Raw genomic sequence first — 26,103 nt, 5'->3', positions numbered from 1 at the left:
CTCACGTAGCATACGGGGCCTAGGATCACAGCGCCATTATGCGCCAGCAGCAACAGAGGTTCCTCATCGGATTCCTCTTCCTATGCTCTGTTACCGTACACACAACACTCTTGGACAACAACGGACAGACATGAATCATCCATCCTTCTTCCACCAATACTTAGAGCTTGACCATTCTCTGGTGGCCTCCTCTTCTCCGCTGTCTCACCGGATCCAGTACGTTTTCAATACTTAATGCACCATGGATGAAGCCCCGTTCAATTACTCGCAACACGATACCATGGCTATTTATTGTGGTCTGCCGAACGGTTGGATATCTCTCTTCCTCTTTCTTCCCTGCTGCATTTCTTTCTTACTCTGAAACCGTCTTCTTGTTCTTCTTCTTCTAACCTGTTCTTGTGTCTACGCTTCTTCGATTTCCACTGTGCCATTATTTTTTCGCCTTGCTATCGATACACAGAAACTGTTCCGTCCATTGTCCTTGGCGTAACTCAAACTGCATTACGATTCTTTCGTGTTTTTGAATCGATTTCAGAAAAGGAAGTTTGAGGTTCTTAAACCAAAGTTCTGTGAGGTTCTTAAACTGAAGTTTTTATAGCAGTTGACAGGTTAAAACTCTGGGAATAATACGTGACAAGGAAATTTGTTTTGTTGAATTTAGTAACATGGTTAGTTGATTGGGAAGAAGTTATTACAATCCAACAGAAAACAATATCAAATAATTTACCAAAAAAAGTTGAATCTTTTATCAGGAGGGACTTATTTTCCTATTTTATAAAAAACTTTCCCTCGGAGAATCAAGTAAATCTAAACGAGATGTCTTCCCATAATGCTTGCAAGTCCTCCTTTCACTGGTTCCTCTAACACAGTTGCGCCCCCTACAATTTTCAAACTTTCCCGGAAGAGGTCGCAGCACGGACGACTTTATTACTATTTTCTCGCAATGTATCGCGTTTACGAGCGATATTCTGTGAATTTCCGGATCAAAAGAGAGACTGAGTAAGAGGCAGAGAGAGAGAGAGAGAAAGAGAGAGAGTAACTTCATTGCGAAGAGATTACTGAGGGCAGATACCGAGAAAGGTTATTCGAGAGACCATCCCTTCGCAGAAGCGGGACGGCGTGCAACATGGCGAACGTAATGGACGATCGTTCACGAGCGGCTTTCACACGATAAACAATCGATACTCGACGTCCTGTTGTTAATCCAGGATTATCGTCCTCCGCCAGGGTGGAGGCTGTTATCGAGCAACCAGGAAGCAATTGGAAGCCCTTTTCACGCTGAGAGCTATTCTTGACGCGGATTGCTATCGTCTCGCGAGCTATCTTTCATTTGCCGACGAGATCGCTCTTGTATATCCCCTAGAAAGACATATGACAGCTATCATCTTTGTATGAAATTCTATGAAACAGTTTGTTGTTTCGAAAACGGCTTTCACGCCTCTGGAAACGTCTGTACTGCGAAAGGGCATCGACCAAGATAATAATTAGCATATATCAGTCTCATGGAGAGAGATGGTGGATCTCAAATATGAAATCTCAACTTCGGCACTTCACGCACTCGGAAGATGCAGATTCGTACGATATAATGATCACACGAGGATAATATACATATAAGTCCATTTTCGTGAATTTTATGACTTTTATGCCTTTCGTCCTTATCAATCGATGCCATTCAGAAGAATATCCCTCGAACCTTTACAGTTATCCCATTGCTACTTCGATCGGAATTTTACTCCTAATGTTTGAATTATTTAAAAAATCGCAGCAATGAATAAGCGAATCTGCCATTCAGTAAATAAACGATTTCGTTCTGCGTGATCGCTGAGGTGTCTCGTAGTGGCTGACGGTAACATCTATTCCGACAAGCGACCGCGACTCACGCCACTCCGTCTCAGCCGACATTGTAACGATCGCATCTAGATCCTCGACTAGGGTTACTGCTGCTTCGTGTCAGGGACATGAACGTTTCCACTCGATCGGTACGGCCTCTTGAATAAACAGTAAACCGCCAATATAGTTGTTTTGAATTGGAACCTTTCCACGTATTCTTCCCTTAGATCACTTTTCTAGCAACTTTAGAAACCATGGAAGGTGGTATATTTCTTTAAAATTTAGTACTTTGAAATACGGATGTATACTACATGTTCCTATGTAGTTTCATTGTCTAACAATCATTAGCATCTTTATTTTTATATTTATTTATTTTTTTAATATTTAATATGAAAGCGTGAGGTTAGATAATCCATCTTATGAATATTATAAAGTTAAATAGTTCGATTTATGACTATTTCTCAATATTTTACAGACATGAAAAAGGATAAAGACAAACATGTCTAGCTCGAAAATCAAATAAAAAGACAATTTTAGAAACATAGGATTGATTTACAGCGTATTGTATCCTAAAACTGCTCTCCCTGAAAGACTAGCTTCATTAATTGTCTAATTAATTAATAACTTATAAAGATACAATGTCGCACATACGCAATGAACGTAAAAGAATTTAACTCAACCATGAAAAAAGGAACTAATTCATGTCCCGATAAATACACGGTCAAATGTAAATGAAAGATCGAAGAAAGCAAAGCCGTGGGGAAAATCCGAGAAGCACAAAAAGGAAGAGATTGAAATTAGATTACCTTCTAGTAGGTAAAGTCGAAATAAATGCAGATTAAAAGCGAAAGGAAGAAAACGGAATGGAGCTAGTGCGTGCCTCCCGGGGGCAGACGTCTCCTGACGTCTTTTTCAGAACTCGAACGAGACACGACGTATCGCGGAGCGCGGCTTTACGCGTTGCTGCCTTCTTCCTCTCGTCCATTCCCCAGTTATGATTTCTCACAGTCAGTAATACGAATTGCCGTTGGTGTATCGTTTATACACCTAACAGCTGATGTACATGCGACAGTAACAGTAACAACGAAGCATGGCAAAGTAAGAAACTCTAGCGCTAGACAACATCAACTTCTAAACTGGCAGAGAGTTTTAAGCGCTCGCAAATAACAGCTTGAGGTCGGGCGAGATAGATAAGAGGTTAAAAGGTTCAACCGTGAGATCCCGAGATTCTCGAAATAGTTGTACTATTAACAAATCTTCGCACGCCTCATGGCTTACCCCGTGCGAAAACATCTGCTTGCTTACTTTAACGGATTTGTCTAGCTGTTTCGCGATTCATGATAGTCATTCATAGTGATCGATACTGTTAGAATTATTAGATTTTAAGCTTTCAAGCTTAATAATGAACGTCACGTTTTTAGGCTTTTTTCAGGCGATAATCGTGTTATGAATTGCATTTTTGTTTAGTGAACATTATCTACAGTTCACTTCTTCGCAAATACTTGAATGCCACATCCATCAAATGGCAAATACTGAATATTATGTCACTTACATCCACTTATCTAGGTCTTGAAAACTAACATGCAGAAAAATTTTACGATATGTCAAACTAGTATAATAAATATGTCACATATGTGACATAATTCCTACACAAAACCCGAAGAAGTAGGACGCAGAAAATTCCACCGTACAGGAAATCGTTCACCATCGCTATAAATTCTACTGATCTCGATTCACGGGATAACTATATCCCGCGTTCACGATCAAAAAAAGATTGAAAGCACCGTTGTCTTCGCATCGTGTGCTCGCAAGCTAGAAATAATAGCTCGTTGCTATTTTGGTGGAAACCCGTTACGGGTTTATGGTTCGAACGAGATGCTCGCGTCTCCGGTAACGTGTACAAACTGACCTAACTTCATCCAACAGCCTCAACCAGATTGGTTCAACCCACGCGTATGAAAAGCAGAAGAAGAGGAAGAAGAAGAAGAAGGAAGAGGTATCAATGAGAATACCAAGCTGTGATTCCTGGAACGATCAACCACCGATAACTCTTTAGCCCCGAAGACCTAAACAATGCCGGATATTCGTATCACTTGTAGGATAGTAGATAACCTCTCTGTCCTCGTCGTGCTCCCTTTTCAGTTTCGTTTTCCCTCTTTCTCGGCAGCGCTTTCCTGTTGCCACGGGGAGTTGCCGACAAGGCGGTCGTCGATTGCAATTTGCCGATACGATTCTACCTGCCGCATTGCGCGCCGTGTTTCCTCCCTTTCTCTCTTTCTTCGCCTATTCTTCTCCTTGTCCTCTTTACATGATCCCCCTTTCCCCGTTTTATATTCTTCTCTCCCTATCTATTTATCTATATCTCCTTCTTCTTCTTTCCGTTCGAGTTCGGCTTAAAATCCGTGTGTCGAGACCAGTCGATTTGTACTAGCCTGGTACCGGGAGATACATCTTTCCTCAGGTAACTACCCATAGAGAGCATCTAAGCGGTGGATCCGAACCGACTGGCCAATATGTATCGCTGACCTGGCTCGTGTGTAAATGGCACCCTACCTGCTTGCAACGTAATATTGGCACGAATGAGACCAGATACTCACCAGATATGGGCTTTTTCCCGACTAACTGCCGCTGTATTATCTACCTATCTGATTTGTGTGTAAAGCCTCGTTTAAATTAGTCAAGTTACCTGAATTCAAGCAACTTGAGGCCACTTTACTATTCTCAACCTTGAAATATTCTTTTAAATTCCTTCTCATCCTTCTTCTCATTGTTTACTTGTCAAGTAACTTAATGTAAGCTGTTGTAGATCCACTTATAACCTAATGATAGCCAATGATGTTAAGCTAATAAGTTAATAAATATATTGAGGATTAGTAAGTATTTGGCTTGTATATGTCCTGGAGTATTCCAAGAGACTTTTCTCGACTTTACAGGACTACAATATATAAACTGTAGATTAGGATACAGCTTGTCATTGCTGGAATCATGCGGCATGACGGTTCACAATGGATCGTTTTCTTGAGCCAGCAGAGGACTCGATCAGGCATCGCTTTAACGACGCAGAGTGACGAAGGAACTTGGCTCGATGTCTTAACAATTGTACCGTTCGTGCACGCTGTTTGCTCGTGCATTGTGCATTGCACATATAATATTAAATCCACGACACGATATGCCTGTGAGAACTTGTTTTGCAAGTTGAAAAACAGTATACATACTAAAAATAAGATTACTTTCAAGTGTTTACAATGGTGGTAAGAATATTTTAGGCTAGACATAATTAAAATGACTAATATGGTCGTTTTACTATCTCAAATAATCTACGAAGGAATCTATTTAATTTTTTGTAGTCGTAGCATATTAAAATTAATCGGACTAGTATTTAATGAAATAACTAACAACATTCTTACCGCAACAACACTGCCAACCCGAAAGGCAAAAGCCAACGTTTATTTATCATGACACGGTAGAAAATGTACTCGATATTATCTCTTTACCATCGTGAAGAAAAAAAGAGGTAGAGCTTCGACAGCTCATCCTCCTACAATAGAAGGTGATATTCGCGTTCGTAATGGGTGTGAAGACGCGGCGTGCATAAAAGAGTCCGCTATACATTTGCAACGGGTATCCAAATGAATCGACAATCTGTACTCGGCATGGCCAATATCACTTTACCTGATAACGCGTCATGTGCTATTTTGACGATGCACCACCAAAGACATGAAATAAAAAATATTGTGTAAAACATTGTGGCAAACAACAAACTTAATTTTTTTGCATAACATGGCTAACTTATACATGGTATAATATTCGGCGATACGTACCCGTTTCCTTAAATCAAACCCATACCATTGCCTTTTGATTCTCATGAAAGTTCCAACTACTTCTTTTTCTTTTTATATTGTAATAAAATAACAGAAGAAGCAAACATCAATTCTCTAGGCGAGCCGCCAAGGCTCGATAGCATTGACCGTTCGCTTCCTAGGCTAGGCCAGTGTCATTTCATCAATTATAAGCGTCAATGCGCGTGCGAGCGCGCAAGGGGAGGTATGATCGCAACGCGTACGTGTATGCGAAACGTGTAGATGAGAACATGCACGGGCAGGGCAGGGTGCCAACCCATCCGTGGGCGGTTCCGGCCGATTCGCTCGAATAGTCTTGAAATGATCTCGAAGAACTTAAGACTTTCCCATGGTATGTAGCGCCCCCATTGACAGGCGGGCAAGTGTATCAACGGGAGGATACACTCTCTAAGAATTGTTATTCCAAAGAAAGTAAACCGTACCACCACTATCCTGCCGTCTAGCGGCGTGGTCCTTCGGTTATTAATGGCAGCAGTGGTGGTCGCTCGTCCGTGCAACACGGGCGCAAAAGTGTGCATCCGGTTTTCTACTGGCGCGCAAAGCTCGTTCTTCTCCTCCAGCCTCCTAGAAACCTCGCGCTGGCGTTGCCACCATGACGCTGCTCCGCAACGCTGAAGCGGACGACCTTGCGCTGTTCGTAAGAACAAGAACCTTACATGCGCGCATCATGCTTCGAGGGATCGACCCGTCTGTTTTTTTTCCGCTCCTCTTTTTGTTTTTATTCCTGAGTCACGATTAATGCGTTTCAAACAGCCGACCTGTGAAATTGGGACACAGATGCATATCATGCTTGTGCGTTGATTGCACGAAAATTAAAATTCATATTCGTAAAACTGTGTTGATTTTATATGAGTTCGCTGGTTTCCTAAGTGATCTTTCGAAATGAACTAAATGAACAGAATCTAAAATATCAATTCCATTCAGTCCATTCTGCGACTTATATCAAGCTATACTTCCTCTTCCATATTCGAAAGTATAATAGTTAAACGAAGCCAAACCATCAATAACATAAACTACTATTTTTTCAATTAAAGCAACAATACATACATCGTTTAAAATAATAACCGTACTAAGAATGAATCGTAATTTAAAGCAACAAGCTTAGAAAACGCTAAATGTACAACAATCATATCCTATTCTCTACCGACGAAGTATCCAAGATCGACGTTTCTTGTATCGTGTCTCGCGGCTTTTCTCTGCTTGTTCTTTCGCTTTTCTAGTTCATTTCCCTTGCTACCGCGCATTGCTCTTATTGGTCTGTTTGCGCAGGCCTGACTGGCTCTCTCTGTATCCCTTACACACGGAGTGTAACACGCGTGCGTGGCAGCTAAAGGTGCACCACAGGGGAGACGACAGAGCCGATACCCCATTACGCGTACTTCGTTTATTTTGCGGCTTTGCACGTTACAGATCTTACTATAATATTCCTTTGTACTTACAGCGGCGAGATTCCCTCTCATTATACTTTTTCTCGCGCCAACATTATACGGTGCGCGCCCTATTTTCTTCCCCGCTCCTCAATGTTCCCCTTCGTCGTATTTCGTTTCTTCTTTTCTTGTTTCTCGCTCGAACGTCGCCTCCCTTTTCGCACTTCCCTTGCTCGCGTTCAATTCCCCTAAACTCTTCTTCACCGGTCACTCTCAACTCTCGGTTTTACACGCACGCTATAATCCCGTGGCACATCATCCGTCGATTCCAAAAAAGAAACGTCAAGACTATGATATCTGACGCGCGGTCACCTCGATTTCAACCTGCATACATTCTATTTAAGATGGATGCTTTTTGCGGCTCTCGAACACTGCCGATTTATACCGGGGCTACGCATCTTGATAGAGGGCAGAAAAACGCAACAGAAAAGAGACTTTGCTCTTGTTACATAGATGGGGTTGATTGCTCTTACATGTTTCCCGCCATTTGGCATACTGCCAAGGAAACAATTGTGAGAATTTATACGATGATTTTGAATCCCACTTGTGTTACATATTGTCGTTGATGAGAATTTAGTGGATGTTCGTGTTAATTTTACGTCAGATCAAAGTATATGAAAGACGATTAATCGCATAAACGCCATGTAAGCTGATGACTTATGATGTTTGTACAGTTATTATGCAATTAAAAAGAAATTAAATAATTAGAAATTGTTAACACTATAAACTATTAAAACTTTGCGACATTAAATGGATTCTACGGAATAGAGCCATGTAACCAATTTTTTAGCTGTAGGTTTTTCGGGAGTGCACAAATGTAGGTCACATGGAAACCGATCGAATTCAACAGAATTCACACGTTATCAAATGTCGTCGCTCGTTTTGTTTTTCGTAAGATAAAATTACCCTACCTTAACAGATTCTTTTATCCGTCCAAAAACAAGTGGGTCGAACAATGAAATGGAAAAATCCATAGGATTAAAATGGGTGTCGGTTGACGTCGTAAATAGCTTCTCCTTTGGATTTATGCGTAATCTACGCTGACCCACGGCAGTCGGTTTAATGTTGCAGAGTTATGCGTCGAGGATAAACAGGCCTCGTTCGTCCACTCGCCTTTGCAACGCTATTGTAACACACGTTTAAATACGCACCTACACGCATGAAGGACACAGACATATGATTGGAAACAGAATAGAACAGTCTTACGTCGATGCATATGCATGCAGGATTGTGTCACCATATACACGCATACCTCGTATATGCGCGAAACAACCTCACATACGAACAAGAGGCTCGAGCGCGTGCGCACTAGAGGGATGTAGGACAGGTTGGGAAGCGTTGGTGCGTGCAAGTAAGCAGCACGCGCGTGGATGCGAGGTGGATGACGCGCTGTGCACAGGCGCAGAACCCAGACCTAGGTCAATCTTTGACGGCCCACGCCAGTCCCTGCGAGGGAGTAGCCGGGCATAACGCGTTCTGCGATGAAGCTGGAGAGAGGAAGGTCGATAAGCAGACGAAAGCAAAGAAGAATGAACGGAGCGGGAAGAAAAACGGGAGAGGAGGAAGAGCAGCGTGCGGTGCTATAAGAGTTAGCAGGACGGTGCGTGGGTCACAATGTCCGTAGGGTACAGAACCCTTGCTCTTTTCTTCTTTCTCCTTTTTCCTCCTCTTCTTTTTCTCTCATAGTCGTGGCCGTCGTCGTAACCGTCCCCGAGACTCGTCGCCGGTCGGTCGAACCGTCGCGTCCCATCGGTTGATCCATAGCACGACTCGTTATGGGAAGCACACGGGATATTGTTGCTCGTATATATGGAGAGTACGAGGGAAGTGCGCCGTACTTGTACTATGCAGATGATTCCGCGATATGGGCTATTCATTGCGAGTCATTTAAGAGTTTATGCGGTGGATACGAGCCGCGGCCGCGTACGCGCGATATGTTATTATATTGCGTATCGAAAGGTCCGCTGCGCTGGTAACGCACGCACTGCTGGTTGATCGTAGCTTGCGGTCCTTCGCGCCGTACGCGCCGCGAACACAACGTACGGCGCCCCCTTCTGCCTCAAATATATAACCAGTACAGGCATAGTTACTAGATGACCGAGGATCTAGCAACGTGCCTAGTGCAGGTTTTGTTCTTTCATATTTATTCACGTATAACGAACGATTTTTATTTCTTAACATACTTTTGGAAGTTATATGTTTTCGGAAGTTCTTCTTATATCTACTACATTCACTACAATATAAATGCGAATATAAGAAACCAAAAAATATCTAATCTAAAAATATGTTCAGTACAGATAATGGGGACATCGCTCCTCAGATACTACATTTGAAGTCTACATTGAAATCTACATTTAAAGAAAACTTGAAAAAGAAGAGTTTCATTTTTGAATATATATTGAGGAATATTTAATATCCTCACAAAACGAATTTTGGTTCGTGTAGGAATCATCTCTTAAATTTAACTACGTAGTTAAGACAATACTATCCAAGGATGAAATTTCTCAATATGCACACTTAAGGGAACTAAGGTTTCTGTCCTGTAACAAATAAGAAATTTAAATGGTGGTACAATTACATATTATAAAAATAATTGATATTTCGATATGATGACTAGTATTCGTGGAATAACAGTTAATTCTTCGTCTTAAAAGTATTCATCATACCATATACAATATTAAAATCATAGTAAAAGTAATAGAGCATCAAGCTTGCGTAAAGGAACCAGATTATGCAATTTTAAAGACGGTTGAATATGATTAGTCTAAGCTAAGAATATCAGCTGGAGAATCGCAACATATTTTTCTTCGCTGAAAATTATGTTCCTATGCGAGGAGCAACATTTCCTTGGAACAGGAACAATAGATACACCATGGCTGGACGCTCTTATACATGCTTACCATAGTGGCTCTTTTGCAGAGTATCGATGAATAAACAGGCAGAGTTGCGATAAAACGCCCGAAGCTGTCCGTGGCCGGTGTGTTATGCATGCGAGAGAGCGAGGGTAAATGACGGAGGTGGCAGCGTTGATGATGGTGGTGATGCAAAACATGATAATAATAATGACGACGTAGACGTCGCCGAGAATGAAACGGACACGCGTCTACCCGCGTTTCTTCGAGTTATATGCATACGAACCAGATCTCAACTAACGGAATGGAACGCTGAAACTCGATGATCGGTACTCGATTATCAAATTTCTTTTTTCTCTTTACTTCTTATGAAACTACTATTTTCTTTTATTTGTTATTGAGGTTAATGTGTCAACGTAACGTTATATTTGTAATTTCTTTTTACTCAGTTTAAATTATTGAATCTTTTCGAATCCACATTGCAATTGAAAAGTTACATTTTCTACCTTTTTTATAATTTAGAAAATATTTTCGTTATAATATCAAAATATCAAGGACAGGAAATAAATAATAATATGCAACATGCATTAAAATAGCAAATAAGTTACAATTCAATCTATTATCAATATTATTAACTTCAAAATAACAAAATACAACATGTATATCACATTCACAGTATTCGGTTAAGGATTCAGGATTTAGTTAAAGGGATAATCCTTTCTTAAATTTGAATTTTTTGGTAGTCCAATAATTAACATTTGATGGTACTATACTTTTAACCTGTTATCAACCCGTTACCCTTTATCCAAATTTAAAAGTCAAATTTATTAGACAAAGTGAAAATCGAAACAATGGAACCATTAAAAAAGAATTGTTTAACTCTTTCGTTATGTCGATTTAATTTGTTTAGTTTGAATTCTTAAAACCGAAAGATCGAAACCTCATGATACTGTCCTTCTTTACCTGCTATGCAAGTATAGTATTCGTTATCTTGAGTTACTTTAAGTTTAAATTCCTTAAACAAAGTGAAGAGGAAGAAAAATTAGGATTTCCAGCTACCAATCGTCGAATTAAGTTATACCACTAACGCGATGCATCTCCGATCGAATTATCTTCGTCGTGGGTTCCATTTGCTGTGTTCTTTTCAATTGGCTACTGTTGCATCAAAGATCTTAGTGCGTCGCGTATATATGTATGCTCGAAAAAGGAAATTCATTCTCTCGTTCATTCCTCGCTTCAATCGCCGAATGATTATGGATATTGTTAGAAAAAGTCCTACTTTCAGTTTATTTTAAATTCCTCGATGAACAGGTCGTGTTTCATTTATATTTTCAATCATTAATAAACTCTATACGAGGAAGTAATGTATCTATATAGATTAGAATGATCAATTGTACAACGATTTTAATATAAATCATATTATGCACTTGACAGTACAGTAATCCTCTATATAATCTGAAAAATGTGCGAATTCCTGGAGGCCGATGCATGAAAGTATATTTTCGATATTTCTTTGCAGGAAGAGTACAGCCAACGAAGACGCTTATCCACTCCCAGCGGCAGTCCCAGCCCGCCCAGACCGACAAGGCTGTCAAGATCTACGGGTACACTCACCAGAGAAGAGGAATCCTTTTGCGAGTCAAGCAACACCCTTACCAGAGAGAATCAGGGACAAGAAGCTGAGAGAAAGGGCTGGTTCAAGTCTCTGTCAAGGAAGAACAAGTCGAACATTAAAGTAAGTTTCAGTCCTTATGAGATCACATCATATTCTAACAATTAAATCAATATCCCTAAAGAAGTTCATAAGAAGTAATGACATATGTTATAAATCTGCCCAACGATTTATCAACGTTTCGACTTGGAAAAGATACAAATGATCAAGGGGACACGGCATAAACTATTCCGGTTTATGACATCATTCATCCAAAACGGTTCTACAAAGTAATCAAATTCCGCGAACGTATTCCACGAGACCCTTTCCAAAATTGGTAATAAGTGGGCGACATTACAGTAGAGAATGGGATTCCGAGGTTCCCAGCTATGTTGTATGCATAATATCACGATGAACACCTCCACAGTGACGCGACACATTTGCATAGATAATTAAAGAGCTTCTAATCAGCTGATAATATCTTTATCCTTAAGAGGCATCTGTTCCATGCTCGTGATACTTTAAAGATATCAAACTGTTTATTATCGATAATGTTACATATGAATCTGTAAAATATTTGTTCTTAATTTATCAGTATCTTGTAATTCTAATTCGTCGAACTAACCAATTTAAAAAATATTCTTTCCGAAAAACTCCGATTAAAAGAAATTAGCTTTTTCAATTCTTTCGAACGCTAAATGATTAAAAACTCAATTGGTTTATTATCAGTTAAATAAAAATAAAACCATAGAGTCACAATATTCTCCTAAGTTATTTATACAAATTATTATTTACGTAGGTTTCAAGAGTTTCGAATCACAAAAACAGAACAAAAGTTTCCTGTTTCGAGATTTCCAGATATCAAATATCCCGCCGCCAATTTTTTCTTCGACATCACACATCCCCCCCCCTCCCTACAATGACAGGGATACAAACTCCTATCGAATCGACAAGAAGTCGGGCTGTTTTTTTACGTTGAGAGACTCAGAAGCTAAGAGTATATGGTTTTTACAAGTTGCATCTGATAACGAGCGGATGGATCGTGTGTCCGGTTATCGAGTTCGCGGCGAGCCGACTGAGCAAGTTGGTGCATTCATCAGTCGGTAAAGGTCGCTGCGGAGCGGAGCCATTAGGCCGGTACAACCTCCAATTACCTGTTTGATTAAATGCTTAACTAACTCTGCGCTCTGTGGTTTAATTTAATCGTGAGATTAAGTGCCGATCAGGGGGCTGCCTAGCTTTAACCATCGTCCGCGGAATAATCTCTGTCAGGCACCGATTTCGATTCTCTCTGACCGCTTCGATAGGCCGCGCCTGGCCGTCTCTCTGCGGCTATTGCCGTTCGAGATGATTGCGTGCGCGTGAATCTTACCGTAGACGATAATCTATAGAGGATGAGTCGATGGACCAGGGAACCAGAGATCATGACTCATAAGGGTGCCACGGATGGAAACATTGGAAACAAGCGAGACGCCAGTATTTTTCTCCTTCGTTTAAAGAATATATCTTTCTACCAGGCTTTATTATATTTCGTATTAATGCAAAGCATATCGAATTATTCTGTTCTTTGCTCTTCTTCGTTCGTTTGTCAACGAATTATAATCTTATTTCTTTCCCATTTCGTGCCACTTTTATTTCCGACTTTGGCTTGGCATGAATTTCTTTAGTTACCGCGAAGAACTTCATATATCATTTTGAATCAATGGAATAAATCCGTGTTTTTTTCTTTTTTAATTAAATAAGGCAGTGTTTGTTTTTCTTGTTATTCGAAGTAACAAAAATATAGTGTTACAAATTGTTTTCTCAGAAACTAATGAAGATATTGACTTCATTTTTGCTCTGATTAAATGGTACAGGCGGGGCTAACTTTTTAACCAATTTGACTGCCCATTTGTTTAAGGCGACTTTTGGAGGGAAAAAGGAACGCCTAGATTTGTTTAAATGAAAGATTGTATTAATTTTTTATTATTGGAATGGAGTTTATCCACCCGAATAACATTTACTTGAACCACTTTTTTTTTATTGTCCATAATTACAAAATCATGGCAAGAAACTTGATCATCGTATGTCGAGTTCTATTCGACTTCCGTGTTTCTTGTTTCTTTCTTGTTGTCTGTTTCAGCGGAATAATCCCGCGACTACGTTACTGATGTTTGCATTAATTTGATTGTTTCAGACAGTGGATAAGAAGCCTAGGATACCGGAAAGCGAAATCTTAACCACCGGGACTGAGGACGAGGAAGCTTCATCCGCACCCGAACGTGTCTCTGTTCAAAAAAATTTGCGTTTCTTTGGAGACACTGATCAGGAGTCTGTTTCTTCCAATAGAGATCGCAGGTGGGCTGCATCCATTTGACATAATAACAATTACGATAATGCTTTGCTAAATGGCAAATTATCGGGGTAGACATATTTCAAAGAAATCTCGGGTACCTCCCTTCTCCATTACATATATTTATTAATTTCTTTTTTTTTTTGTATTTTATATAAACTTTTTTCAAATTTTTCAAAAAGGCAAATACCTATAAGTATTCGAAGCAATAAAATGTGCATAAAAAATGTACAAAATAATAAATTAATTTTTATTGCACATATAATTGTTTGCGTTTTATAGAAACAAGCGAGACGACCATGCCTGTTCAGGGCGTGATGTTACGAATTCCAGTCGCCACAATTTGGGTATTTTGTCTCCGCCCCGGAAACCACCAAGGCTCGCTGAAAGCGCATTGTCTTCCGGTGAGAGTACAACAGGAGATAGCAGTCAACAAAGTCAGAACTCTCAAAGATCACAGAGATCTGTTGTATATCTTCATGCTGCTACAGGTAATTATTAACAATTGTCAAATGTGTTATAACAATTAAATATATAATACGTATTCAATGTTAAACAGTTTTAAAGCTTCAATAAGGAAATGTCCAAATTTATTTTGTACCGTTAAAAAGTTCTTAAATTATTCTTCTTGAGAAAATAATAATAATGAGAGGTTTGACAATTCTTTCTTTTTGTAGCTATTTTATTTTTTTGTATTAAATATGGTCTTAATGGAGTAATATTCATTGCCATATTTTTACATGTAAAATAATTACGCTTTGTAAAATAATTACTTGAAATTTATTTTTATTTTTTATGAATTCTTACATACTTACTAACATTATAAAAATGATTCCATTTGCCTTACTATAAAAACTATTATAATCGATAAATTATATTTTGTATTTCGATATCTACACGACTTATATTTTTGTTTAGTGGGCGAAATACCTGGTCCGAATGAGAGACGTAGAGCAGCGAGCAGGGAGGAATTAAATCGACCACTTCAATCACATACGAGAACAGTATCGAGAAGTGTCAGTGTTCTTGCACCTTGGAAGCCTAGACATTATAGAGAACCTTTCGAAATAAATTACGATCAACAACTGCATCCAAAGCCGCTAGCGACTATGAGACGTAGGCAGAGAAGTCGTGAAACGCTAAGTCGTCGTGGAAAAGATATACGACGAAGCAAAGATAATCTCTCGAAAACCGGTAAAAATTAAATAAAGAATACCTACAAAATATAAAATGTGGATAGAAAATTCACAGAAATATTTTGAATTTTTGATGTAACAACTTTAACAAATGTGAATTTGAATCTAAAATAATTATGTTAAAGTAAAAACAAACTTTTATGCGGTTTTTTAAATAAATGAAAAAAGGAAAATATTTTATTTATGGAAGACTATTTTTCTATCCACATTTCATATGTTAAGAATCATGTATCAGAGTAAAGAATTAATGCACAATATTTATTACTGCAGGCACGATTAATCGTAGCACGTTGAAATCGAAAGACAAGCAGAAGGTGGATAGAACTGTTTCCACGGAATCGTTGGCCACCAAATCACGGAGCGCTAACTCAAAACCAGAATTAAGCAGGTCCACATCGGTTCCACGCGATCCGAATAAGAGTGCGGGTTGGTTTAAGCTGAAAAGTAAAAAGTCCCGTGCTTGAAGGGCAGGCCATTGATTAATGCTAGTCTTGAGTTTCATAAGTATGTAATTCGTAATCGTAAGGGATTAACGACAACACATTCATCGGTCCACCACCGTGCTCGCAAAGAACATAATTATAAACAAGTTATTCTATCACTTTATTTTTTTTCTTCTAATGTACAATGAGAAATCCGCCTTAGATCGCAAACGGTTTAATGATTAAATAAGTAATTTCTATTAACCGAATAAAAAAAATTGACAAGTTTCTGTTTGTTGTTTTAATATATAATCATTATAACTACAATTAATAATGTAAATTTAATTATGACGTTGATTTGTGAACCATATTGCGCTTAAACTACTTTTGTGAACGAATTATAGCCACATGCGGATTCGTGACAAAATGTAAAATTATCTGAATATGTACACATATGGTTAAAACACTATTTTCTAGTTGTTTCATTGACTGACACACTATCCTTTTGGATGATTGAATCTAAACTGGCAACAGAAGAGGACCAACAAAAAAAGAGCACAACTGGAAGACACATACTTATCTAAAGCATCAACTTTTATTTTGATGAGATCTTCACAACCTAATATTCCTTTCACAACACAGCCTTCTCTCTGCCAAATTTAACAAATTAAATTTGTTGCATAAGATGAGAATGCATTCAGAACCAACACTACACTACTACCTTTTTTTCTTTTGTGGTTTATAAAAACGGAAGAAAATAATTTCATTTCACCGTGAATCAGAGTGCCATTTCCGTTTTTCTAAGTATCCATACACATTATTTCAACTGAAATCAAAATTTCTGAACATGCAAGGTATTTTCTTAATATACTGATTATATTTTAAGATAAGAGTGACAGCATAAAAAAATATTTCTTAAATTTTATCATAACAATCACCATCTTTGAGTGTACAAGGAGATACTTAGCAGTTATATGTATAATTTCTAAATGTTTATTGTGCATAGATCAATTCAATCTCATTTACATATACTAATTGTAAATATTTGTAATAATAATCTTTATTTCTAACAATGATCTTTATATTTGCTTTATTATGTTTCCACTTAATCTTTTTCTTCGGCTATTAATTACCACATTTTATAATTTTTCAAATTAATTGTGAACATTTGATGTTAACAGTAAAACAAGACACTTTGAAAAAACTTACAGAATTTAATCTGTTTTACTGTAATATGCTATTATTTCGTACAACGATGTGAATTCGATAATACATCTACAATATTCCTTCTTCTTTGGTGCTGTTTATTTGTCATGTATATATTGATGATTATAGTTCATATGTAAATATCATGAATATATAGACAATGTATCGATCCATCTATAAATTTATATTATCTATTAATATAATTATTTACTTCTTCAGAAGTGTACGAAATAAAAATGTTAAATGTCGAAGGATTAAAGTCCCAAAATGAATTATATTTCATGTGTAACACAGTTATTAATCTGAAATAAATAAATAAGCATAATACCAAATATTTTCAGTACTAAGAACAAATCGGTGTCATAAATTCCATGTATTTTATGATAACATGTAACCCGTTATTTCTGATCTATATAATCATAAAATATATGATTATATTCTCATCAACATAATTATAACTATATAATTATTGTAATATAAATATTATTTTATTTAAGACAACAAAACAAACGAATCCGCTAAAATTTTAATTGCTATTTGCAACTAATAAAACATTCTAAAATGAAATGCTAAAAAGGTTAAAGCTGTATAGTATTATCTATTTTATCCCAAGAACAAAGGACTGTTCCAACCAAAATCAATATCATTCCCATGTATGTATCTGAAAATTAATATAATTCACATAAATTCCATTATAAATTTTATTAAAAAATAGCAAATTATATACCAACTTTTGTGTATCTTTTCTTCACCCAAAATCCAACCAGTTATTGCCGTTATTACAAAAGTAAGAGAATTAGTGACTGGAATGGCAAGTGATATATCTACTTTATTCAAAGTTAAAAAATATAATACAGAACCACATTGATTAATGATAAATGGTATAATGTACTACAAAAATAAGAATAGTTATTAAAATTGTAGCACATCTGTATATTTCAGATAATAGAATTTTTAAATGAAACCTTTAAATTTGTAATAAGAAAAGCAAGTTCTTTAAAAAATTTGAAAAATTTGGAAGATGATTTCACGTTTTCTAAACCTTTAGCTCCTTTCTTAATAAATGGATTGGTTACACCCCACAAAAATGCCACAAGAATGAGGAATATTATAGAATCTATAAAATAAATTGATAAACTAAACAAATTTTAACGTTATTATATATGTAATAGCTTGCTTAATAAAAACTCATTACTTTAAAATATATTATGTAATTTATAATAACAATGAAACTAACATTAACCTAATAATAACAATATTCACTTACCTAAAGACGATGACATTTTTATTATGTTTCAATATTTACTGAATATTAATTTATATATGTAAAGATATTTATATAAAAAGTTAATATTGTTAACGAATTTCAAAAAGGGTGACAGTGGCAGTAACAATGACAGATACTTATAACCTCAAACTACGAATACAATAAAGTTTTAAGGTTTGTCAGATCAGGCGGAATTAAGAGAAAGAGGGTGGTAATAGAGAAAAGTAGCATAATTAGTGGATTAGTGACGTCGTGTCATGACTCATTAGCTGCTATTAGCAATCATTTATATTAATTGATCTTCAAGCAGTAATAATATTTGCATTCTCTAACTTAAGATAATTTCAAATACGATTCTTATAAAAATTATATTAAAAATGGTTATATTATAATTATATGTTGTTATCACGATATGCGTATCGCAAGCCGCGAGCACCATATGAATGTTACCATTTGTTTTAACAAAGAGGAAACGCCTGTAGTTAGCCTAGTTATTTCACAGTACAGGTGCTGCACCATGCGGCCAAGTGCTGATATAAATACTCAACACAACAAATAGCCTAAAAAAAACAAACTTAAACAGTGTATAATCTTTGAACTAATGCACTGAATTCTTGCTCTTCAAACCGTAATTGCTAGAATCAAAACCGTTATATCTTGCCTCCATTTATCGAATATAGAAAACATTCGATAACTACATCAAAAGATCCTCTGAATAATTGCACGCTATTGTATTCGTTTCCAATACAAGGGGGAGGTTGTCCTAACGCATCAAAAAGCTCGACGACCCGCCGCGAACGTGTAGCATAATATGATTCAACGTCAGATATTGCTGAAACAATGTATCTAGGTATTAATTTAAAAGTGAAACTTATTTTATTTTTTATTTTTTTAAAATTAAACTTTTACTAACGTAACGTAAAAATTTTGACATGGTCTTTCAAAAAAACAAACATTGTTCAAAGTTATGAACGATTAATTTTCCTTTCTTAGACACCTTACAATTAGTTTCATTATTGCACGATTTTGTCATTCTCATACTTGTCTATCTTGGGTAGAAAAGTAAATATGAACTTTTCCATAGGACCGTATAATTAAATATGTTCTTGTAGCGTGAAACTCAACAAGTTCTTGTCTATGCTAGTGTGCAACCTAATTTTATAGGTTCTTACATATGCTAATTTTAGTTGAACTCAGCACTTGGCCGCATGGTGTAGCGCCTGTACCGTGAAACACTAGGCTAACTACAGGTGTGAGTACTCCCGTTTCCTCTCTAGTTCTAATGTTCTGTCTGTCGCTTTTATACGAAAAGTATCGTCGGACATACATATATTCAGTATATGTATATATGTATATCGTATGCATCTTCGTATGAATCGGTTTTATTATTCAAATAACTATTTTATAACATAAATGAGATCACGGTAGTAAATATGTAAACATCTTTTTGATATGAAATAATCAATTATATAAAGATACCTGTTTCCTTTGAAATTGATTCCAGAAACAATTTAATCCTTGCCATTTTTGTCATGTTAAATAAATTAAGCGAAATAGTAAAATGGAAAAAATATTTTACACGAGATACAGGGTAGACTAATTTTATGGAACTTCGTGCCCCATGTTCTGAAATGTTGACCATGTAAAAAAATTAGAGGTTGTGCTATACCCCCTACGATTTATAGTAGTGAATTTAGGAATTATTTTCAATTCTACTATGTACTGAAGTCGGTAAAGTCAACAGAAGTAGAAATGTGATTGTTGTACATAATATAAAATGTCAATTTGTCTAAATTTGAATTTTACAAATCATTTCTAGCATCGAAGCTTTTCTTTAAATTTACTGTAATACACGTTAGTCTAAGTAAATGTATTTCACAACTTAAAAATATCTCTGCATTTTACAAAATGAACGAATCTATATAATAGCAAAGTATCTAATAATAGCAAAACTGGTAATAGATAGAATAATAACTGAACCTACTTAGTATTTACACGGTTAGGTGCTTGTACTAGGTTCTCAAAACGATTTAATGACAGTTTTATCGAAAGGAAGATTCTAATCAACTTTTTAATAATGAAAAGTTATTAATATCTGATAACATTAAAAAAAATTTTAATCATATATAGTAGAACTAATATTATCATAAAAAGGTAAATATTATTTTATGTTTTCTATTTTTACATGTAAAAATATAACCTAACTTAAAAAAATATTCTTTCAGCTAAAAAAATGACTACAAAAATTGAAGATGTAGATAATAACTTACCACTTCCCTCTGAAAAAATGCCTAAATGTTGGAATGAAGAAGAAAGGATCAGTGCTTTGTTTTCCCCTTTTCGAACTAAATCTGCTAATCCACAAGATTGGGTATCGAAATATAAATTTTGGCAAAATTTAATATATGAATGGTTAAAATACACTAAGAGAAATAGCTTTTCTATTGCAGACTTAAATGGTGCTTTTAGAAGGAAAGGTTGTACACCGCTTTGTTTAGTAACTGTTGTTGAAGAATTACATCGGTAATATTATCTTCGTAGATTATAAAAATACAATTAAGAACAATTTATGTTGAAGATTAATTTATATAATATTGCAGGAATAATGAAATAATTCCAGAAACTGAATTTTTGAAAGAACCCTGTGAATCATGGACTGCATGGTCAATTGATACATTTGTGAAAAAGCCACTTGTGTGGTCATTTTCAAAAGTTAGAAGTTATGTTGTTAATAATGAAATTAACAAAGAAACTAGATATATACATTTACAAATTATTAAAGAATTTGGAGATGTTATACTTTCTATTTTAGAAAGAAAAAAAGAAAGTATTCTTATATCATTTTCTGAACTAGTAAAAAGTTGTAAATCTGATATAGATAAAAATATATTAGATAATACTATAATGTTAATCTTAATATGGTTGATGCGTGAAAAAAAGGTGGTTTTTAGAAATAATGAAAATCAAAGTGAATTATTGATTAAAATCGCTGCACATTCATCAGATAGTATAACAGAAATTGAAGAAGGCTTATACAAGTTAATGAAACAAGAAAATATACTTATAAAAGAAATAGAATTTATGGAAGAAGAAAAAATTAATATTATTAGTGAAGCAAAGTCATATTTAACAAAAGGTTTACGGCAGGTAGCAAAAACATATTTGAGAAAAAAGAAAGAATTGGAAAGTACTATTGAAAAGCGAGCTCAAACACTTAACAATATTCAAAGCCTTATAACAAGTATTCAAAATACTCACACAAATACTACTGTGATATCAGCTTACAAAATAGGATCAGATGTATTAAAAAAACTTAACGAGAGTTGTTTATCAGAGTCTAATGTTAAAGATATTGTAGATGACTTATCAGAAGTGAGTAAATTTTCGGAACTAAATAGTTAATTTTTAGTTTTCTTATATTAAAATATTTATGTTGATGGAAATTGCAGGCTTTAGAAGAGCAAAAAGAAGTACAATGTATATTATCAGAGTCTCTTGAGAATGATGATTCAAATGTTGATTTAGAAAAGGAATTGGCAGAATTAATGAAACTTGATGAAAATATTTTGCCTTCAGTACCAAATACTAAATTAAGTTCTACCATAGATGAACTTCAAAAGAACTTAAAAAACTTACATGTTGAAGGTAAAATGTTTATGTTATATTTCTTTGTGTTGTAATGTTATATTAGTTTTATTATTAACGTCTAATATTATGTTTGATATTATATTTTTTAAATAGACGCTACTGTGTTCCATGTATCATCTAAATTGCCAAAAACGGTTAACAATGAAAAGATATCAAAACAATATGAATGTGTGTAAACATAAATAAAATAAGGATATCACCAAATTCTGTCTAGAATGGTTTGTCTTTTTGTAACAAGTACAGTAATAATTATAGTACTTGTATATGTGTATATATATATATATATATTTCATAATAGTTATTGTATATTGTTTTATAACTAAGGTTTTATATAAATGTTATGCTTGTAACAGAAAAAATAATAGTAAGTTTAAATATAATACTAGTTGCACTTTTATAAAAGTATATAATTTATTTTGTATAAATTAAAAAATAATATTATTTGAAGTTTATGTATCAAAAGACTTTATAGATTCATACATTTTTAACATGTAAATCACCTTATACGTTTTTTATTAAATATATTTGAAATATTGTGTAATTTTGTATCTCCATTGTATGGCCTCAATAGTATATGACACCTCATTTATGTATAAAAGAATGATTGTACATTAATATAAAAAATATATTATCATAGATCATTCTTTGAAAGATTCATCAACATGTTATATATAAAAAAGAAAGGTAAATAGTACTTTAAATCTCAGTTACATTAGTATATTTCACTAGAGATAGAGTATAAGCAATGGTGAGCATTTTATTATGTAGGACACACAGGTAGTAATGATTGTTGGTCTATCGATAAAATAATATCCTGAATCCATAACAAATGATTGGAAACTTGAGTATACAAAGAATATGTATCACTGTTACATGTTGTAGACCCTCCTATTGTTTTACTAATAGTAACACTAACAATACCTTTTAAATACCACAATGTATTGCTGCTAAAAATCAATCCACCTCCACTGTCACCATTACAAACTGAAGACCCTGTGATTTACATATTTTTGATCAACTTTAATGTAAAATAAACAATGTACTATAATTTTATATTAAATTTTAAAAAGAAAAACAATACTATTATACTAACCATTTACATAACCTGCACAAAACTTATCATTTGTAATCAGTACTTGTCCTGTTTCAGGAACAATACTTGAATGTTTACACATACTGTAAGAAACATATGGCACTGTAATTTGTTGTAACATTGCACTAAATTCTCCTGAAGCAGTCTTCCCAAATCCTGCGACTTTTCCATACATTCCATTTTCTAATTTAATCTCATCCTTCGAATCTAAACATACAGGTACTAATCTATTTGACAATGTAAGTGGTGGTGTAACTTCCAATATAGCTATATCGTTTTCATAATTTCCACTAAGTCCTCTGTATCTATCACAATGATAGTATATACGTTTTACCTGAAATATATGTAAAGGACATGATTATTGTAATAGTTATAGAAATTTGAAACACTAAAAATAATAAATATAGATACCTTTGCCTTCTTCACCGTTATATTATTATGTAAAGGAGAATCATAATCTTTAAAAATATTGCCTGTGACTATGTAAAATTTTGAAGCATCGTCCAGTTTCTGAGCCACTTCATCATAAACACAATGTGCTGCTGTAATTAGAAGTCTTTCATGAATAATAGTTGCACCACAAATAAATCTTTTTGGTGCAGAAGGATTCTCCGCCCTATAGAGTGTAGCATGCCATGGAAATTCGGAAATATTAGCTGGAGCTCCATTTACAATAGTTGGTATATACTGTACAGGTAGAAGACCACATGCTAAAATATATATTGGTATCATATCATTAAAGAGAAATAATTATTATTATATAAATTTGAATGGTAGCAAACAATATTCAAAATATTAACAAATTTGCATTAGAAATTCTTTAATTTTATTATAATGTATATCATAAGCATTACTATAATATTATATAAATTCCACTGAATATACATAAACATGAATAATATGTGCAACTTATCTCACACAGATTATAATACAATATACTTTATATACTTAATAATACTTTCTTTTAAATTAAAATCTGCATTATAACGCATTGAAATAATATATTAATTTATAATTATAATACTGTATAAAATTATTTTATATTATATTTTTAGTATTGAATCCAGACTTTTAACAACTTTATTTCCTATGCCAAATCATTGTCTGGATCATTATTTTTTCTCTTTATTTGTATTAATAACAATTTTATCATCAAAAACTTCTATAAACATAGAGTAATTTCTTTGTACATCTGTTTGTAATAAGACAGAAGAATTATTAATATAAATATTTATCATTAGCGGACCTGGAATGCACTGTATTGGATTCGGGCTCCATTCACCATTTTTATTGCATGTAACTCGTGATGATGCAAAGTTTGTCTGTTCTTTATAACCATTACGACAGAATAATATTGCTTCTGTTCCAGGAAGAGGATTTGAACATGGAGTATATCCACCATTGCGTCTACAGCTAACACCTGTTGAAGCTGACTCTAATCCTTTACAACGTATTTCTGTAAAACACAAGTATATTTCAATAATATCTTTTTACTATTTAATAATATTACTTTATAATCTTTTTTCGTACCTTTACATTCTGGAATATTTACCCATTGACCTTGCAAGCTACAAAATGGACGAGTATCTTTACTTAATTTATAACCAGGATTGCATTTGTATATTAATTCTTGTCCTGGTTCTAACCGTGTGCCTTGTGCAACATCACAATCATTACATACTTGACCAGCTTGCACATCACAGCAATATGATTTGTGTAATTTCCAATAACCGTTTTCTGGTTTTGATGGTACAATACAAAATTTGGAACTAATAGGAGGTATTGGACGCTGTGTTATAGGAGGAGGAGTTGAAGTTGTTCCTGTAGTATATTTGCATTTTATCGGATCTTCATCGGAACCATCTGCACAGTTTTTAACTCCATTGCATTTTAAATCACCATCAATACAGGCACCATAAGCACAACGAAAAGAGAAATTTGGACAGCTATAAATATATCAAACAGAGTTATACCATATAAGTTAATTAATAAATTAAGTTTGATTATTTCTACAGAAATGAATTATAATGAAAGTAAAATTGTAATGTAGTTCAGAGATATTTATACAGCATTAAATTTATGACATTTTTCTTCAATCTTGCAACTTACATGATTGAACCACATTGCATATATGTCTCATCTGAATTATCTGCACAGTCTACTTTACCATCACATATACTACTTTTATTAATGCAATCTCCATTAGCGCATGTAAATTGATCTTCTCTACACGATGTAGATGAAGACATATTGGATGAAATGCCTGTACATCTCGACAATGTTTCATCACTATTGTCAATACAGTCTTGTATTCCATTGCAAGTTACATCTCCATCTACACATGCGCCATAAGAACATCGAAATGCATAATTTGGACATATGATTTCAGCTTTAGTACACTCTACAACTGTTTCATCAGAGCTATCTTTACAATCTGCTTGCCCATCACATAATAATTCACTCTTTATGCAGTCTCCATTTTTACATTGAAATGTTTCTATACTATAAGAAAGACATTAATGAATTTTGTTATAAATTCATGAAATATAAGTTTGTTAATGAATATTATTACTTTCATATTAATGCCGTAAATAAAATATTTTACTGATGTAAAATAACATTATATTTATAAAAAGATATATTAACTTACCCACATTGTGCATATCCATGTTTCATCAAACCTATAAAATAAATAAACTATATATTTTACGTTTCAAATTCTTTATTTTATTTTATTTTAAATCTATAATTTGTACATTAAGCTATAAAAAATATATATCGTATATTCTTATGCAAGAAATTGTTTATAATTTCGAATAATAATAATAATACAATTACGAAAAAACAATATAATTTCACTCCATGATAATATGCTTTATGTTATAACATGTATTGCAGATATACTTATCATCTATGGTTGGGATATATAAAAATTTGTCAGAGTTCAAGGTCACTACTAAACTAGTTTAGTACAAAAAAAAAAAAATAATTTACTTACTGAATATAATTGTTAAAATTATAATTATCGTATTTTTCATAATAATAAAGAAAATTGCCGGGAAGATTCCTTTAGCTTCTTTAATGATGAATTCTTTCAGTCACTAATCCTGAATCAATCTGGAATAACCCGTTTGAGGCAACAAGTATTCTTATCTGTTTGTGTGTATGTTTGTGAGGGGAAATACGCGGATGTATATTCGCTTTATTCTCATTTGATGATCATATGTTAAAGCAAGACAGAAATAACATATAACTAATATTTCACACACTTGGAAGATACGAGAAAAATCAAAATAATTGCAATTATAGACGTACATAT

At 34.5% G+C, this 26,103-nt stretch overlaps 5 protein-coding genes across 11 annotated transcripts in view; 2 read left to right on the top strand and 3 right to left on the bottom strand.

Moving 5' to 3' along the window:
• LOC122568269 overlaps positions 1-10,026 on the bottom strand; it is a 292,044-nt gene extending 282,018 nt beyond the window's left edge. Inside the window, exons 1-4 of one of the 2 annotated variants that reach the window (XR_006317030.1) lie at positions 7,130-10,026; positions 5,652-6,448; positions 4,796-5,520; positions 569-4,649 (exon numbers count right to left, since the gene is read on the bottom strand). The gene's annotated coding sequence lies outside the window, so the exon portion shown is untranslated. Of the gene's footprint in view, positions 5,521-5,651; positions 6,449-7,129 lie in introns of those variants that run through there. The other variant, XR_006317029.1, reaches the window with a different exon arrangement.
• Positions 1-16,039, top strand: part of LOC122568262 — a 158,309-nt gene extending 142,270 nt beyond the window's left edge. For all 3 annotated transcript variants that reach the window (XM_043727813.1, XM_043727811.1, XM_043727812.1), the window contains 5 exons: positions 11,489-11,704; positions 13,797-13,957; positions 14,235-14,443; positions 14,871-15,146; positions 15,419-16,039. In XM_043727813.1, the coding sequence (XP_043583748.1) occupies positions 11,489-11,704; positions 13,797-13,957; positions 14,235-14,443; positions 14,871-15,146; positions 15,419-15,612 (1,056 nt within the window). In that variant the 3' untranslated portion in view covers positions 15,613-16,039. The remainder of the gene's footprint in view (positions 1-11,488; positions 11,705-13,796; positions 13,958-14,234; positions 14,444-14,870; positions 15,147-15,418) is intronic.
• An 814-nt stretch (positions 16,040-16,853) lies between these two features.
• LOC122568271 (transmembrane protein 234 homolog) lies at positions 16,854-19,088 on the bottom strand. The gene is made up of 5 exons (XM_043727839.1): positions 18,957-19,088; positions 18,044-18,875; positions 17,742-17,893; positions 17,508-17,667; positions 16,854-17,437 (listed from the first exon to the last, which is right to left on the bottom strand). Exons 2-5 carry the CDS (start codon positions 18,057-18,059, stop codon positions 17,355-17,357), a joined length of 411 nt encoding a protein of 136 aa, XP_043583774.1. The 5' UTR covers positions 18,060-18,875; positions 18,957-19,088; the 3' UTR covers positions 16,854-17,354.
• Positions 19,089-19,170: 82 nt separating this feature from the next.
• Positions 19,171-22,255, top strand: LOC122568265 (charged multivesicular body protein 7). 4 transcript variants are annotated; one of them, XM_043727828.1, is made up of 6 exons: positions 19,239-19,295; positions 20,269-20,414; positions 20,480-20,566; positions 20,644-21,415; positions 21,493-21,688; positions 21,785-22,255. In XM_043727828.1, the coding sequence occupies exons 2-6, from the start codon at positions 20,347-20,349 to the stop codon at positions 21,865-21,867; spliced, it is 1,206 nt and encodes a 401-aa protein (XP_043583763.1). In that variant the 5' UTR covers positions 19,239-19,295; positions 20,269-20,346; the 3' UTR covers positions 21,868-22,255. The 4 variants fall into 4 exon arrangements, with proteins under 4 accessions (XP_043583761.1, XP_043583763.1, XP_043583762.1 ...); XM_043727827.1 differs by lacking the exon at positions 19,239-19,295 and adding an exon at positions 19,302-20,197; XM_043727826.1 differs by having other exon boundaries at positions 19,171-19,295; positions 20,269-20,566.
• A 137-nt stretch (positions 22,256-22,392) lies between these two features.
• Positions 22,393-25,992, bottom strand: LOC122568264 (modular serine protease-like). Its single transcript, XM_043727824.1, has 8 exons — positions 25,783-25,992; positions 25,435-25,465; positions 24,894-25,286; positions 24,315-24,730; positions 24,031-24,240; positions 23,196-23,494; positions 22,785-23,118; positions 22,393-22,684 (listed from the first exon to the last, which is right to left on the bottom strand). Exons 1-8 carry the CDS (start codon positions 25,820-25,822, stop codon positions 22,452-22,454), a joined length of 1,956 nt encoding a protein of 651 aa, XP_043583759.1. The 5' UTR covers positions 25,823-25,992; the 3' UTR covers positions 22,393-22,451.
• Between the last annotated feature and the right edge of the window lie 111 nt (positions 25,993-26,103).

Source organism: Bombus pyrosoma, linkage group LG6 (genome assembly GCF_014825855.1).
Source record: "Bombus pyrosoma isolate SC7728 linkage group LG6, ASM1482585v1, whole genome shotgun sequence".
NCBI lineage: Eukaryota > Metazoa > Arthropoda > Insecta > Hymenoptera > Apidae > Bombus > Bombus pyrosoma.
Note: the sequence above shows the minus strand (reverse complement) of the source record. Positions and strands in the feature narration are given on the sequence as shown.

What these genes read in the sequence shown, in the direction of transcription:
- LOC122568271 (XM_043727839.1), bottom strand. An exon ending in TTCTTATTACAAATTTAAAG is followed by an intron (nt 17,668 to 17,741) that starts GTTTCATTTAAA and finishes TTATTTTTGTAG; the next exon opens with TACATTATACCATTTATCAT. An exon ending in TGAAGAAAAGATACACAAAA is followed by an intron (nt 17,438 to 17,507) that starts GTTGGTATATAA and finishes ATTAATTTTCAG; the next exon opens with ATACATACATGGGAATGATA.
- LOC122568264 (XM_043727824.1), bottom strand. Translation starts at nt 25,822, where the DNA reads ATGAAAAATACGATAATTATAATTTTAACAATTATATTCA. An exon ending in CATGGATATGCACAATGTGG is followed by an intron (nt 25,287 to 25,434) that starts GTAAGTTAATAT and finishes TCTTTCTTATAG; the next exon opens with TATAGAAACATTTCAATGTA. An exon ending in TTGTGCAGGTTATGTAAATG is followed by an intron (nt 22,685 to 22,784) that starts GTTAGTATAATA and finishes TGTAAATCACAG; the next exon opens with GGTCTTCAGTTTGTAATGGT.
- LOC122568265 (XM_043727826.1), top strand. Translation starts at nt 20,277, where the DNA reads ATGACTACAAAAATTGAAGATGTAGATAATAACTTACCACTTCCCTCT. An exon ending in GTTGTTGAAGAATTACATCG is followed by an intron (nt 20,567 to 20,643) that starts GTAATATTATCT and finishes ATAATATTGCAG; the next exon opens with GAATAATGAAATAATTCCAG. An exon ending in TTGTAGATGACTTATCAGAA is followed by an intron (nt 21,416 to 21,492) that starts GTGAGTAAATTT and finishes TGGAAATTGCAG; the next exon opens with GCTTTAGAAGAGCAAAAAGA.